This window comes from Armigeres subalbatus, chromosome 3 (genome assembly GCF_024139115.2).
Source record: "Armigeres subalbatus isolate Guangzhou_Male chromosome 3, GZ_Asu_2, whole genome shotgun sequence".
In the NCBI taxonomy this organism is placed as follows: Eukaryota; Metazoa; Arthropoda; class Insecta; order Diptera; family Culicidae; genus Armigeres; species Armigeres subalbatus.
In genome coordinates, this window is record NC_085141.1 from 308,653,091 (window position 1) to 308,670,018 (window position 16,928).

Here is a 16,928-nt window from a genome sequence, read left to right on the forward strand (position 1 = left end):
TGTGAAAAAGATTGTACAAAAAGTTTTGTCGAATAAACAATTTGTTATACATTTGCAAGTAGAAGCAGTCTAGTTTATGTATGGTACAGTCGCGATTCACTGGTTGGGCCACGACCTCGGCCTAACTAACGAATTCGGTTTTTAGTTGGGTCAACTGACAGCCATTTGAACACGTGTATTTCGACTTGAACATCACAAATGTTGTCCAGTGACGCCTAATCCCGTTGTCCGTGTTTACATTGAATTTTGACGTATGGTTGCTTTTTAGTTGGGCCATGGCCCAACCAGCGGAGGCCCAACTGAAAAGTGACCCAAGTATAAAAATCCCAACCAGCGAATCCCGACTGTATTTTGTTCATTTGTATTGCTCTTTTATTTTAGTGATAATGCACAATTGGACGTTAGATAACAAAATCGTAAAGTGCCATCATACGTAAAGTCATATTCGAGTTCCAACATTATGCGCCGCGGCAAGTACTGGCAGCGTTTGTTTGCGAAAGTAACAGCGTTGCTAAATCGTCTGGAAAAGTATTCGCACATCTCTTAATATAGGATCCCTACTAAACCAGGTATTATGATCAGGAATTGCAAAAAATATGTTTATAGTTAATAGAATTTTCAGAATTTCCTTGAAAATTTAGAATTATTTCCCGAGGTAGTTTTAAGTTTAAATGGACATTCCGAAATATTTCCCGTATAATTTTGGAATGGTTTTCTACGTTCTTGCAGATTTGGAGCAGTTTCCTGAGGATTTTTTAAAAATCCTTTAGGCATTCCAAAGACTTTTCCGAATAATTTGCGGTGGAAATTATAGAAAATTTTCAGTTGAAATTTTGGTGATTTTCTCGTAAAAATTTCGAATAATTTTTCATGAAAATTACAAAGGCTTTCTCACAAAAAATGGATTTTTTTTTGCGGAGACTCAAAGAGTTTTTGGTGGAAAATTCAAATAATTTCTCGTGAAAATTTTCAACAGTTTCTTTAGAAATTCCTAAGATTTTCCATCGATTATCCCAAAGAATTTCCCGAAGAAATTTCCGTAAAATATACGAAGGATTTCCCATGGACATTTCGAAGAATTTCGCTTATATATCCAAAGAATTCCTCGCGAGAATTCTGAAGAATTTCCGAAATTAAGAAAAAAATTTCGGGGACTTCCCAGAAAATCTCCAGTTAAGGGTTTCTCGCGGAATTCCCCGGTGAAGTGCGACATAATTTCCCGTGAAAATTCTAAAGAATCACTTGTAGTTTCCAAAGAAGTTCCCGACGAAAATTAAAAAAAATCTAGTAGAATCTGCAATAAAATCCAAGTGTATATTTTGAAATTTGTTCGAAAGCTTTTATAGAACACTTCGTAGAATTATCCTGCTCAACACAGAAGAATTTCCTTGGAATATCTATATAGTTTTAAGCCGTATTTCAGACTGTTACTTCAGAGAACTTTGCACATAGCTTCTGTATAAATTGTTTTCCAAAAAACAAAAAAATAAAAAAGTCTACGTAGACTTTTGGTATACCGCCCCGTCCCCCTTCGTACACTAACGAAGACTTTTTCGAAACCCCTCCCTCCCCCTCAAGAGTCTACGTGGTTTATGGACAACCCCTTACATGATTCAAAGTGGTCTCTTTGTGTATCAACAATCAACGAACGGCGTTTCCGTATATCCAAGGCAAAAGAAACAAACAGAAATAACAGGTGCTGCTCTGTCTTATGATAGGTATTCAGTAAAGCTTGACTTCCATCGCCAGGTTCGCAAACGTTTCAAAATCATGGAACATTTCACATTCTACGGCAAAGATGCCTTAGGTATATGTTATGTAAGTCGGTGGTAGAAGCGGGCACGGAAGCCTCTACGCTAGCGCATCAGTAAAACACCTTCTTCTTATTCTTCTTTTTCTTTTTTATGGATCTACATTCCAACTGGAACTTGGCGCGCTTTTAAACTTAGTGTTCAATTAGCATATCATCAGTTATCAATTGAAAGTTTTTCTATGCCCAACATTGCATGAGTATGTATCTTATGTGGCAAAAGGATTTGGAGGATTTCGGCGACCTATTTCAGCCTGCATCCTCATGCTGAATCCGCCACTTTTTTTGACACACGGGACAAACTGGTGTTATGGCACCAAATCCGCAAATTCTACGAAATTTGCCTTTCGGTTTCATACAATCTGCGTGATGGTGCCCGGCTAATCTGCAATTGTAGCACACGCCCAGGGGAGGTCGTCTGTATTTTCCAGCCATCGGTAAAAGCGTGCTCTTGGCAGAGCCCTCGACTGGATCGATCACATGATTATTCTCATTCGTGTCCCTGGAGCTTTTTTGAGTTTCTCTTAATGGTTTGAATTTCTCTGTGAACTCATTTTTAGGTTTGCTTCGAGTGAATACGCGTGATGCAGTATTCGAAGTTTGGAACGTGCTTTTGGACTTCGTCGAATCCGTTGCAGCAACTTCATTGACCTGGGCATTTCTACCACGGGCCACACTGTCGTGAAATTTTTGGAACATTGTCCAATTGTTCTCGTCAATAATTCTTCCGTACTTTTTCAGTTTGGATAGAGATCTGACTCCAGCACCGGTCATAGCGTTCTTATAATCAAACCGGAGATTACACCAGATGATATTGAACTTCCTGCGGTCCGAGATTGAACAAGTCATCGAATGGAAAATTTTCATCATATCGTGAAGATAATCAGTAATTTTTTCGCCCTAGAGCATATGCTCAGGTTTTGCCCAATTGTTTTTCAGATATTTCCAAAACAAAAACTGCTATTATTTTGAACAATTTGACCTAGTGTGTAATTTTTTAACGAGTGGTTAGCAAAAGTTGACACTAAACATGTATGTAAACTGCAACATATTTGTAGGTCACTATCAAAATTTATGCAAAATTGATCGTTGGGGAACAAAGTTGCAACCCCATTAAGTCGTCGCACATACGCCAGCGCTGTCAAGTAAAAATACAGGCGCACGTGCTCGTGCTTGAAAAGATCTGAAAGGCTAACGCAGTGCCTCTAGATTCATATCCATAAAGAGAATCCCAAATTCTTCCAATCATACCCAATCATCATCACTCGCGATTTGTTTTGTCGATGCATCACTCGTGATGCAATCAACAAGGAATACGACGAACACTTTATACGCAAAGCATGAATCCGTGCCGAGCTTGATCTTGAGCTTGATTGACTGCTCGTAGTTGCTACTCCATTATGACCAGATCAGCTGTTCTTGCACAGGGAACCAACAGATGTTTGCTTGGGACTAGCATACATCTTCAATGTACAAGTACTGATGATCTCATTTGATAGGTCATACTGGCGCCTGCCACGTCAGAATGCAAGTCAATGTAGGGAAGGGGGAGGAAATGATGATGCAAAGCATGAATCCGTGCCGATGCGAATAACTGGTGAGTGCCATTTTTTTTCCAAATAGGGGCCATCCAGAAACCACGTGGTCATATTTTTGAAGATTTTCAACCCCCCCTCCCCCCATGTGGTCTATCGTGGTCATTTGGCAGACCCCCCCCCCTTTGACCACGTGGTTTTTTTTTCAAGCACAAAAATTTTAAAAAAACCTATGTAACTAAAACATATGGTTAATCCGATCAATTTTGAAGATGGACAATTTCAACTGATTCAAAATCAAACTAAAACCCAGCATGGAAATTATAAATTTTCATTATTTCGAAGATTCTATTTTTTCTCAAATAAATAATCTAGAGCTGGCTCATCTCTCAAAATTTCTAATTCTTCATTGAAATTTTATTTTGATATTGACTCGTGGAATCCAATGATGCCATACTAAACAAATTTTTTCGTTCACTCTGATGTCTTTCGAATAATTTCCCAAGGAACTTCTATTCCATATCTCGAATATGCTTCAGTCAATGGTGGACTCATAGAAGAATGAATGTATTATAGATCAATTATCATTTTGGAGTTCGGATCATTCGATTTATCCAATTAACCAAATTATGAATGATGTATGATATAATATCCCATTAGGTCCATTGGGTTGATATGGCAATTGTTATTTGTACAAGCTACTACAGACTTTTTAGTTAAAAAAATTATGATGAGCTTTTTAATGGAATGTCTTTACTTGTCATAAGACGAGTTTGTACCTTCCCATTTAATTCCACCACTTGATTGTACCTTGACAGATACGTATTTCGACCTCAACAGTAAGGTCGTCTTCAGTGTTTCGTACTTGACTCGACTTAGGTTATACAAAACTTTTAGGTTTTTAAAAACGTCCTGGAAGTCGTAATGTTTGAACTCCTATTCATTCAAGTCCGTGAACCCAGTGCTTCTAAGGCCCTACAAAAAAGGCATAGTCATTGTGCAGCTTGATGTTGACTCAAGATAATTTTGGGTACCTTGTCTCTTAGATCTCATGTTAATGGAAATTAGGATCATATGCTTATTTCATCGGATTGGGTACATACCGATGATGAGGACATTACAAATGTCATGATTGATCACCCGAGAAGTCGTGGGCTGAACTTTAGAGCAATCACTGGCTTAACGTTCAGGATGACCCATCTTATCTGAGTATTCAGAATGATTCAAACATTTCAACTTCATTTGCATGCTCTTAGAATCGAAATCTTCCCAAAGTTTCGGATAACTGAGTTTTCAGGGTCAGTCAAATTTGAGCTCCCATATTTTATTCTGTAAAACCAATATCTAGATGAACAATTTTACTGAAGAAAATGGTGGTCTAGCTCTCTTTTGTGATTTAATAGCCAATCTAAAACGATGGGCATATATGACCCATCCGTCCTGAAAGGGTTGAGATTTGTTTTGGAATTCAATTTCAATCGTTATTATAACACTATTTATTACCCTAGATTGTTTTAGGAATTGGAGTGTTTTTTTCTGGAACACTGCCACTTTTTTTCATATCGCCGGACTCTTCTTAGTTCTAAGACCCTTTTATGAATATAAAAAGCATTTTATTTAGAATTTCATGTTGATTTTTTAAATGCAAACTTCTCTATGTCATAACCTTTTTCATACGCACTACTAGAATTTTGTGCATTATTGATCGAAAAATTTAATGCACCTAAATGTTCTAATTAGGTGCATTATTAAATTTTTCGATCAATTAGCCTAATTATTCAATATCATAAGAACTAGGCTTCTTAATCCTAAATAATTGCCTACATGTATTGCTTGGATGAATTTTAAATTCCAAGATCTTCCTAATTTTCAAGAATAATTATTCTGGAGTTGCAAGGGAAACCCTTCAGAATAGTTAGAAGAAATTCTTCTGAGTCTCCACGGAAAAATCTTCAGTATTTCAACGATTTTTTTTTCGAAATTCTGTGGAAAAGTTTCTAAAAAAGGTTCGGTAGAAATTTTGAAGAACTAGAAGAATCCGTAGAAGGATCCTAAATGCATGAAAATTCCAATAAACATCAAATTCCGAAGAACTTCCGTCATAAATTAGAAAAAAAAATCCAGCTTACTTTTTTTACAGAATCTCTAAAGATTTTTTTCAAAATCCTGGGCAAATTTAATGAATCTTCAAAGGAAGAATTTCTAAATTTCCAATGGAAATTTTTTTCGTTTTTCAAAAAAAAATCTTAAAAATTTTCAGCAGTTTTTTTAATTTCCAAAAGAAATTATTTGAAGTATACTAAAATATTTCCGATGGAAATTCCTAAGATTTTCCAGTAGAAAATCGAAAAAAAGTTCATCTAAAACACCAATAATGAATTTCCCGAGGATATTTCGATGTTTTTCCAAGTGGAAATAACGAAAAAAATTGCACTTTTGTAGTACTTGTGAAGGTTGTACTTTAGAAGCAATTCCAATAGGAATTCCTTAGAAAATTAAATCAAAATTTTAAAGATTTTCTGATGTGAAAATTCCTTAAAATTTTTAAATCATTTCTTGTGCTTCTTTGCATGGTAAAGATTTAAAGCAATGTTTAGCTGAACCTACAAAGAAATCAAAATGACTTTCCGAAGAAGAATGAATTTTCCATGAAATTTTGGAAGAATTTATGGTGCAAATTAAAAAAATAAACGAACCTTGAGAATTCTAAAGAATCATTCTTTGAAAATCCAAAGTATTTTTTGAAGATAATCCATAGACTCTTCCGTGGAAATTCTAAATAATGCCTCGAATAAAAAAAAATATTTGGAAAATTTAAAAAATGTGATAGAACTCACAAAGAGCGTAAAAAATTTCATTTCAAAATTCCAAATTTGAAAACAAAAATCCAAAAACAAAAATCAACGGTAATATCAAAGTGTTTCATGTGGCATTGGCTATTTAATTTCTCATGAAAATTCAGAAGATTTTTTCTTGAAAATTTAGAAGTCTTCTTCTTCTTCTATGGCTCCATATTCCAACTGGAAGTTGGTCTGCTTTTCAACTTAGTTTATTCTATTAGCATTTCCTCAGTTATAAATTGAAAGTTTTAAATGCCAGCAATTGTACGATTATATATCTTGTGTAGCAAGTACGAAGGATACATTATACCTAGGGTGTCGACAATGTTTGACACCCGAAAACATCCTAGACAGGAACGAGAATCGAACTCGTCATCTCCGGATTGGCAATCCTATGCCTTTGCTCGTAAGGCTAACTGGAGACTAAACATTATGAAGTGCACTCCTAAAATGCTCGAAAACTTATTTTGGAAATGAAATAGAATTTCTGGTGAAGATTCGGAAGAACTTGTCGAAGAAATTCATTAGAATGTAAAAAAAATATGAAAATATGAACATTTTTTTCCACCAAAAATTATATGTATTTCCCACGAGACTGTTTTGAATTTTCAGACAGAATTCACATGGAATTTTTTTCGGCATTTACACTGGCGATATTTTGTTTTTTTTTTCATGACCAATTTGTAGCAAAATTTTCCAGAGAGAATTGTTCAAAAAACGTTCTGAATGCTAGCACTTTATCAGGATTGTATGAAGTAAGGTCAAAGTTTTTACAGGAATTTTTTTTACTGGATTTTTCCTGAATATCCACAAGACATTCTTTTGAAGATTTTTCTTGAATTATTGTAAAAACATGAACAGTTTTCAAAATTGTAGCTGTAGTCCGCTGATGCAAAAGTGTCGGCGGCGTGATGCCAAAAACCATCTGCGGCGGAATTTTCAGAAAATATTTTTTCATTTTTCTTTCCCAATTTTGTTGTGAAAATTGAGACTGAAACGAAACCTGCTTTTTCGTTTATTTTTTTATGGAAATAGGATCTAAAGCTAAGTTGGCCAAATAACTCAGATATGCATCGGCGTTGCGACCGACGCTGCGTTACCGGGGTTTCTCGATGCTTAATGCTAAATTCATTTTAACACTGAATTGAAAAAACGCTACGTGGGCATCGGCCCTAAGATGCGCTTTGCGTTTAATGATTAAATCATTAAATTTTGATGATTTGTATTTTTACACCGCTATTGTTATTCACCAAAAAAATTTCGTGTGAAAAAACCACGTGGTTCGAGAGCAACACCCCCCCTCCCCCCATGTGGCTTATCGTGGTCATTTTCCAAACCCCCCCTCCCCCCCTATATGACCACGTGGTTTCTGGACGGCCCCATAGCAGTAATTCAGAGATTGGCAGAAGCACGGATGAAAAGGGAAACCCAAAATTTATGGATTGGTTCATCGAGTTTCGTGCTCACACGTGTGACGAAGACATACAAACGGCAAAAAATATCGTTTTAATTCTTTTTTCATCCGTAAATCCCTATTCTCGATTCTCTCAATGAACCAGTCTTTTGCGCGCCCCGCATAAAGTTGAATGGCACTCCTGTATAGCTCTTTCTCTGAGATGTCCTCAGAGATGCATCTCATTTTAATTTCCTTTAGGAACTCAGTTAGCTTTCTTCCCTGATCTTTTCTACACTATCTTTTGCTTCTCTCATTTTTCTTTCCTCTTCGGCAATCTGAATTTGTCGCATGTACTTTTGCTGTTCTGTTGGACAAACTTTTTGAAAACCGAAATGAGTTCCTTTGGATTTTCCTTCCTTCCTTCGTCATACTCAGACAGCACTCTCAAAATTTCTTCTGATCTTCTAACCGACTCATTCATTTCCTTTTTTAGAAGCTATCATTTGATTCGTCGTTCCTTCCTGTTCTAACTGCTTTTCTATCTCTCTACCTTGTTTCATTCAATGTTTCTATTTCTCTTCTTACCTTTTCTATTGTTCAAATCCGGTTCAAGTCGTTCAGTATCTTTTGAATGATTGTCCGTCTCGTTAACTTCCGGATAGAATTTCACGAATAGTTTGTTAGTCAACCTCCCTACTCTCAAGATTTCTTCCTTGATTCTAACCGCGCCTGTAGCTTTGGACAGCATATAGTTTCGAACTCGATAATGCACTAATCCCGTTTTTAACTTCTGGCGTTGTCGAGCATCTGTCTTAGGATTTTCGAGCAAGCCTCCTATTACCTTTATCTTCGCACTGATAGTAACTAATTCTTCATTGACATCGCACCAAGGTTGGGAAAACGCAATCGTTTTCGACTTTTTCTTTTCTACCGATCTTTAAGTTTTCTTAGCTTGATACTTCCGTGTTCGCGCACTAGTAGTATGCTATCTAGAAACTTATCACTTTACGGATGAGAACAAATTGGTAATACCGGATAGAACTACGCCGTTGATATAATTTTTGGTGAATTGGGTAACCTAATTTTTGCACGTGTTAATTCCACTAATTTGATATCCTAATTTTCTTGATCACTCCTATAGAGTTTTTCCTTGAATCCTTGACCAGAGCTATTTTAATTGGGCGTCAATTATTACTGAGCGGGTCGGAAAGACCTGGCCCAGAACACGGGACTCTTAGGGTCTGCTTACAGGGCTGGTTGGTTAAGGACACAAGTAAAACACGTTCTTTTTCTTTTTGCTATATATTCTTTTCCACTTACGGTTGTGTGTGTCTGTGTGGCGTGTAGTTGCGGCCGGTTGATGCTGGAGCTCTTTGGGATCCCGGAGTGGTTTCTTAGTGGAACGGGCCACCGGTCGGATGGATGCTTCGACGGCAGCTCAGAATACCCTACAGGCAGTGAAAACGAGTGAACTACCAGATGGTGCCCTTTTCACGTCGATTGCCTGGACGGAATCAACAGTGCGGTCCGAACAATGTCCTCGGAGTCTCTCCCTAGACTTTCGGGTGTCCCACAATTATAAAAGGCTTCCGGAGGGTCTCACCAGTACGTCTCAGACGAACGTTAATGGGTCCTGGTTGTAGGTTTATGAGTTAGGTATAAAATTAGCTACTGGGGTTTGATTGCTTATTTCGGCCTCAGTTTATAGCATAGGTCAAATCCCCGATATGGGATATACTCGAGCTATAAGCTTTAGACTGTGCTTGGTGGGTAACTAATAACTTGCAAAACTTTTCTACCTTCTCACTTGATTTGATCCTCCATTTATTTTAAAAACGCATGGGGGATCAAATCCCGTGACATGTTTTCTGAACTGAAAAACCAGCCTTTAACCTAAACTCTTGAGAAAACTTGGCTCCGTGAAGATATTAAAAGTGACGAAATATCCGATAAGTATGCCTTTTTCCGCTGTGACCGTAACCCAAAAAGTAGCCAGCTTTCTCGGGGAGGAGGCGTGTTAGTTGCCGACTGTGATCGAATAGAGCAAATAGTACTTCGTGTGAAATTGCAGCTCCGCTCGCTTTATATTATCGCTATTTATCTTCCTCCCAACTCTCACTCTGAGTTTTATTCCACTCATGCCAACGCAATTCAAGACTTTGGATCAATCGATGACGCCTTATCAGCATTTTACGACAAACTGTTTGCAATTTGCAACGACCTCGTACCACGTAAGAGACGAAAAACTAATTCGACATTCAAACAACCATGGTGGCCCTCTGAGTTACGATGCCTTCGAAACAGGCTTAGGAAGGCTCAGTGCCGATTATTCCTCTCGAAATCCGAAAGAGACAGTAATATTCTCCGTGATATGGAATCAACGTACAAAGCAACTCTTCTATCAACGTATGAGGATTACCTATCTAGTATCCAAGCTAATGTGAAGGAAAATCCTTCAAGATTTTGGGATTTCGTAAAAAAGCGAAAATCATCTGGTCGTCTCCCGTACAACGTAAGCTACAACGAAACTCGAGCTAGTTCCAATGAAGAAGCTGCTAATCTTTTCGCTACGTTCTTCGAGAGTGTGTTTAGCAAGGAGTCACTCACACCTTGTTACAATTGCTTCAGTCATATCTGCGCGCACAGCATTGACTCGCCTATTCAGTTTTCTTTCGATGAGGTACTGAGAGCCATCGATGAGCTTAACACCACTAAGGGACCTGGGACGGACAATATACCACCATCATTCCTCAAAAAACTGCTCCATGGAACTAGCAAAGCCCATTGCTATGTTGTTCAATAGGTCGTTACGTGAAAAACCTTTCCGATGGCATGGAAAACAGCTTCCGTTGTTCCAATTCACAAATCCGGTAATTCAAACCAAGTGTCTAACTATCGTGGTGTTTCCATCCTGTGCTGCTTAAGCAAAGTGTTTGAAAAGCTGATACATAATGTGCTATACACTGTTGCATCGCCTATTATATCTGATTCTCAACATGGGTTCATGAAGAATCGATCAACAACGACGAACCTGATGTGTTACGTTTCGGCATTGTCACGTGAGATGGAGAAGGGAAGGCAAATCGATGCGATATATGTGGATTTCGCTAAAGCTTTTGATACCGTACCGCACAATCTTGTCATCGAGAAATTGGAGCATATTGGCTTCCCGAGATGGATAACGGAGTGGATAGCTTCATACTTATCTAGTCGTAGTGCATACGTTGTGGTTAACTCAACACGATCTCGATTCTTCGACATTACGTCTGGGGTACCTCAAGGGAGTGTTCTTATACCACTGATCTTCAACATCTATGTGAATGATCTCTGTGTGCTTCTTTCTTCGTCAAAATTATCATTCGCCGATGACCTCAAATTTTATCGCATCGTACGCTCTCCGGCTGATTGTGCGATCATGCAAAATGACGTCAACTCCATGTTAATTTTGTACAGCGATAACGGTATGCGCATCAATAGCAAGAAATGCAAGGTTATATCTTTCTCTCGCTCTAACAGTCAGATTATTCACCAGTATTACGTTGAAACCGAACCACTTGAACGTGTAGCATCATTAAGTGATCTTGGAATGACCATTGATGCAAAACTACGGTTTACCGAGCATGTGGCGATCATGGCTTCCAAAGCATTCTCTGTGCTTGGATTTATTCGACGGCACGCTTTCGAATTCACCGATATTTATCTCCTGAAGACGATGTATTGTTCGTTGGTGCGAAGCATCTTAGAGTATGCTGCACCGGTTTGGTCACCGTAGCACACCGTAGCATGTAGCACACATGATAACCATAGAGCGAGTACAGAAGAAGTTTGTCCGCTTTGCGTTAAGAATCCTGCCTTGGAATGACCCAGACAACCTTCCTCTATACTCTGAACGATGTCAACTCATAAATTTGGAGTCCTTATCTGCCAGACGTTTGAAAATGCAGCGATTATTTGTGTATGATTTAATACAAGGAAATATTGACTATCCTACACTACTTGAACAAACTCAGCTGTATATTCCCCCTCGAATACTAAGGCATTCTTCCTTACTAGCTGTTCCATATCACCGAACAAATGGTTACAACAACCAACTCCTGTATCCGTGCTTTAAATGTAATTTGTAACGAATTTGACTTCAACATCTCCAAAAATGTTTTTAAAAATAGAATAAGTAGAATTAATATTTAAGTTCAGTCTGTACGATTGTTTTATCGAAGACGGTGTTAATAAATAAATAAAATAACCTTTCCTCGTTAACTCGTTTTATTGTCTCAATTGATTTTTTTGCCTTGTTTGACCGATTCAATACGGATTTTGTTGATACATTTGAATATTAGGATCTGCGCTCAAAGATAGTTTGGAGCGTCGTATAAATTCAACGAATTCTTTCATGTGTCTGAAATGGTGTTACGAGGTATCTTGGAGCTATTCCAACTCATACAAATAGTTGAGACATCGAAGATCGTCGTGTTGATCGTTTTTAATATCAAGATCTGTACTCAAGAACAGTTTGGAGTGTCGTAGATATTTAACGAAGTCTGCGGTGTGTCTGTAATGGTGTTACGAGGCACCGTGGAATTATTCCAACTCATAAATCTAGTGAGGACGATTTGAATATTAAGATCTATACTCAAGGGTAATTTGGAGTGTCGTAGATGTCGAACGAATTCTGTAGTTTGTCTATAATGGTGTAACAAAGTCCCGTGGAGCTATTCCAACTCATAAATCTAGTAGGGACATCTAAGATCTTCATGTTGATCGATTTTAATATTGAGATCTGTAATCAAGGATAGTTTGGAGAGTCGTAGATGTCGAGCGTAGTATATAGTATGCATGTAATGATGCTACGAGGTACCGTGGAGCTATTCCAACTCATACAAATATTGAGGACATCAAAGATCTTCATGTTAATCGATTTGAATATTAGGATCTGAGCTCAAAGACAGTTTGGAGTGTCGTAGATGTCGAACGAATTCTGCAGTTTGTCTATAATGGTGTAACGAAGTCCCGTGGAGCTATTCCAACTCATAAAACTAGTGAGGACATCGTAAACCTTCATGTTGTTCGATTTGAACATTAAGATTGAAATATTAAGATCTGTACTCAAGGACGGTTTGGAGTATCGTAGATATTGAAACAAATCTGTTCTACCGCTGGACAGGCGCAGGATTTTATCATTAAGCATTTCAATTTCAATGATTTAACAAAAATATGGGAAAGTCTGATGTTGATTCCCAAGAACATCAAATTTACAACTCAAGGATAGTTTGGATGCTCTAGATCATCGTAGTGCCCATAACCTAACCTGTAAAATATTGTCCCTTGATGGAGCAGTTAATTTTGAACATTTTTGCTGAAGAAAGCAAGGCTCTATCTCTTAAAACTGATTTTCGTCTTGGGTCATCCCATCCGTATTGAATCGGTTAAGGTTAAAAAATCCAAAGAACACATACTTTTGGAAGCCTTTTTCTTCTTCTTCATTGGCATTACATCCCCCACTGAGACACTGCCGCCTCGCAGCTTAGTGTTCATGAATCGTACCCAGCCACCCTCAGCATGGTCTTGCTTTGTAGCCGCACATCTTACCGCACGGCTATGGGAGCCCCCTCTAACTATTTTCAAAATCGAAAACAGAAATTGAAATAGTGCTGCGCGTCGAACCGACCAGAAGCTTGATGTTGATTGGGAGAATATTTGGCCAAACTTAATTTTGGAAATATTTGACCAAACAGCACTTTTGATTTTTTGTTTTAAATATCAAAAATAGTTGTGGGTTCTTTAAGAAAGCTGACCTTAAATAAATTAAAGAATCGGTTGAGCGTAAAGAAATTTTTGACGGAAAAGGTCAATTGTATGCATGGATCATTCTTGCTTTCTATTGCTGTTCCATACTGTTGAAAAATGCATACCCTCCGCGAGGTTCAGCTCAGAATTCTATCTTCAAAAGTGAAACAAAAATTAACCTTGCTAATTTTGCAAATGGGCCTTGAAATCTTATTATACAGCACATGTCAACATTTTTCAAAAATATTTATTCAAAACTGTAGAATTCATTCTGCTGGAGTTTGTACCTTGAAATCCTATAGCCTTATGTGTGATGTTCGAAATATAGGAAGTGGTGGAAACAGCGATCCGTGACGATATAAGATCGGATGGAAAATTTCGATTTTCCTTGGTCCTTGGTTTATCATTTTCATTGATTTATGAGCGTGTGAAGAACGTGAAAATTCATCATCTTCGAGACATTGCGGCATGACATCCAGTGGCCAGCAGGGCCCAAAATTTCCAGACGATGTTGTCAAAATTAACGATGCATAGGCAATGATTCGCAACTTCGGAAGGTGAGATATACGAAAGGCAAATAGCAACAAATTTGTCCACATGTCAGGTGAAAAATATTAACTTTAATTAAATCGTATTGGCATAGGAATACGATTTGCTTTGTTTGAATTCGGCGCTTATCTCTCGAGCGTCACCATCTTTGGCTGGGCCCACCAGCGAACAACAACACGGACAAAAATCTTTAATGAAATTGTCGCTTGTTTGTCCCAGTTAGCACCTGGGTGCAAACTTCAATACCGTCTTGCGGGGGGTGGTTTGTTTGATGGGCTGAACGTGATCTCTAGGCAGCCTCTAGCGAATCCGATCAATTCCAGATTTACACCACCGGTTGGTGATCTGCTGCACAGCATGTGAAAGATTGAATTCTATGTATTGGAGCCTACCACTATCCTTTGGTGGGAAATGAACCTTTGTTTTGATCGACGGGATATGTGCACTCATCCGAAGGCAGCTAGGCCCGCCGGACCTATTTAACCGAAATCCGTAGTTCATGACATTTTAGTATCTGGCGCGAATTTTGCGAGAACATGCTCCGCAGTGCGAATAGCAATTTCGAGAAGCTTTACTATAGCTAACCCGGTAGTAGTTGCGTTCTTGTGCTTAGAATATTCACCAGAAATAGTGATTTTGTGATTTTTTCTATGATTTAAAATTGTGAGCGATCTTTGTACAAAATGAATAATCCGTTTTTATCGCACTGGCCACTTAGATAAGTTTTGTAAAAAAGTATCTCAAATCAACCGCGAAGAAATCAAAGTACAAATATACTCAGAAAAGATTCTCTAGTCATCCAAGTCACGGGAATAAGGTTAAAACTAAGCTTAAGCAAACGCGAGTCAACTCAAACGAAGAAAAATATTGCTCTATAACTTCGAATTGAAACCAAAGAAATCAATTCAAAATGGTGGATCTACTGTCTTCGATTACGAAGGAATTCGGAACATGGCAGCTCAGGGCGGTCTTTTTGATATACCTGTGCAAAATTCCGTCATCATGGTTTATGGCATGTCTGATTTACACGGCACCTATTCCTAAGCATGGTAAGTGCGCGGCCTCCGTCGATACCGGCGGAAACAGTGTCTGGTCCCAGCATGACGTCGGTCCATTTCCTGATTGCAGGTGAATTTTTCTGTAAGCCTCCGCCTGAAATCAATCACTACAACGAGACGCAATGGATCAAAGTGTCACACCCAGTCAAGGAGGAAGTTCACGACGAGGAGTTCAACATTGACTATTGTAACGTGTTCGAAGATGCCATGGAGCATAGTCTGCAGGTGGGTTCAAAGGAACTATGACTGCGAAATCGCTGTGTTTTGAAACTATGTGAAATGGGGTGCAAGTTCGTATTTGATACTGCAAGAAAAAAGGATTAACACATGAAGAGCACTTCTTTTTTGGTCCCACGGGAATTGTACATATGGGAAGTTTTGTGTCGTGATCGTATTTGGATTTGAAAAAAAGGTTTCGAAAAATTAATCAAATGAATTCCAAAGACATTCTACAACACTTGTTGTGATTCCAAGAGTAGGCAGTTGACAATTAAGAATACTGTGTATGTTAAAAAGCCCGACAACTTACAGTTGGAATGTGTTCAACAGTGTTGTTAAAAATCATTATACAATGATGTGCTGTAATAAATTGAGAACTTCCCACCAGTGATTTGTAAGCGAGGGATTTGAAAGTTTTATCAAATAATGTCAAAGAAACTGGCCCGTGACTAAAGCGTTGTTAGGGCAACATATGAGGTTTTGCATTCCTTAATCAGCGATTCTAAACCCTTCTGATGAGTTTTGGCATTGCTTGTTATATCCTTTATGTATTTAAAAAAATCGATCTTTTTATGATACAGGATACGTGAAATAACATCTGAATTTGGAAGCTCACAGAGTGACTATTTGCTATTCATTTCGTTTTTATGCGTAAAGGTATGTTTAGAGAATTTGGGAAAGGTAATTTCAATGAATTTGGAAAACTTTTTGATTTATGCAATTTATTTTTATCTAGGATTGTAATTGACATTTCCCGTCAAAAATTTTTATTCGCTCAGTCGATTCTTTGGCTTATTTAAGGTCAACTTTCCCAAAGAACCCATATTTTTTAAAGCCTCTAACTATTTTTTTTTTGCAATTCCTGATCATAATATCTGGTTTACAGTTCGCCGTTGAGTCATAAAACGGCCTACTTTTCCATATCAACGAAATGGGTGCTTTAATGAACATTATGCAACTCAAATAGGTTGCATAATATTCATTATAACACTCATTTATGTGCTATAATGAAAAACCAACATCAGAACAGTAGTTACATGACTACATTTAGCTAAATTTGCTTGGTGTTCAAGTGTTCAAATAGTGTATTCTCTGGGTCGCGTAATAAATGAAATAGTTTGATGGACATGACATCAAAAGCAAGTACATCTATCGCTTCACAGTTTATCGAACTATGCAATGTGGCACGGCAACATGGAATCTCTGCAGTAACATAATTTATTAGCAAGAATGATCATGTGGAGTAAATTCTGGAAGGAATTAGACAAGTACAAGTATAATTTTGGTACAGATTTGTCATATTGAAGTCTATTTTTCGTCATTGCAAAAAAAGCGTGTGCAACTCGTTGCAAAACTCGATTTTTTTCAGCACTCGTAGTATTTATCCAACTCGGCAAGCCTCGTTCGATAAACGTACGACTCGTGCTGAAAAAATCATCTTTTTGCAACTTGTTGCACAAACTACTATTAAAATCAAAAACACAAACCGAAAAAGTGCTGCACGTGTAAACTGGCCTGAAAAATTCTCCCGATGTCTGTTGAAAATCGGGCCAATCGTAAAAAAAAACAGCGCTGTTGCGGGAGCTATTGGCTGGTGGCTTCGAACCGATGCTTACAGCAAATAAAATACATATTTTGTAATTCATTAGCTAAAAAGCTGAAATAATATATTTATTGATAGTTATTTACATAATTAGAAATAATATATAACTCACAATTTCGGTGACTTGTCTGAAG

General features: G+C 37.8%; 1 protein-coding gene across 1 annotated transcript in view; it reads left to right on the forward strand.

Moving 5' to 3' along the window:
* Positions 1 to 14,515: 14,515 nt before the first annotated feature.
* The window catches only part of LOC134220706 (organic cation transporter-like protein), a 35,859-nt gene continuing 33,446 nt past the window's right edge, over positions 14,516 to 16,928 (forward strand). The window contains exons 1-2 of the mRNA XM_062699805.1: positions 14,516 to 14,963; positions 15,043 to 15,197. Coding sequence (XP_062555789.1) covers positions 14,825 to 14,963; positions 15,043 to 15,197 — 294 coding nt within the window. The 5' untranslated portion in view covers positions 14,516 to 14,824. The remainder of the gene's footprint in view (positions 14,964 to 15,042; positions 15,198 to 16,928) is intronic.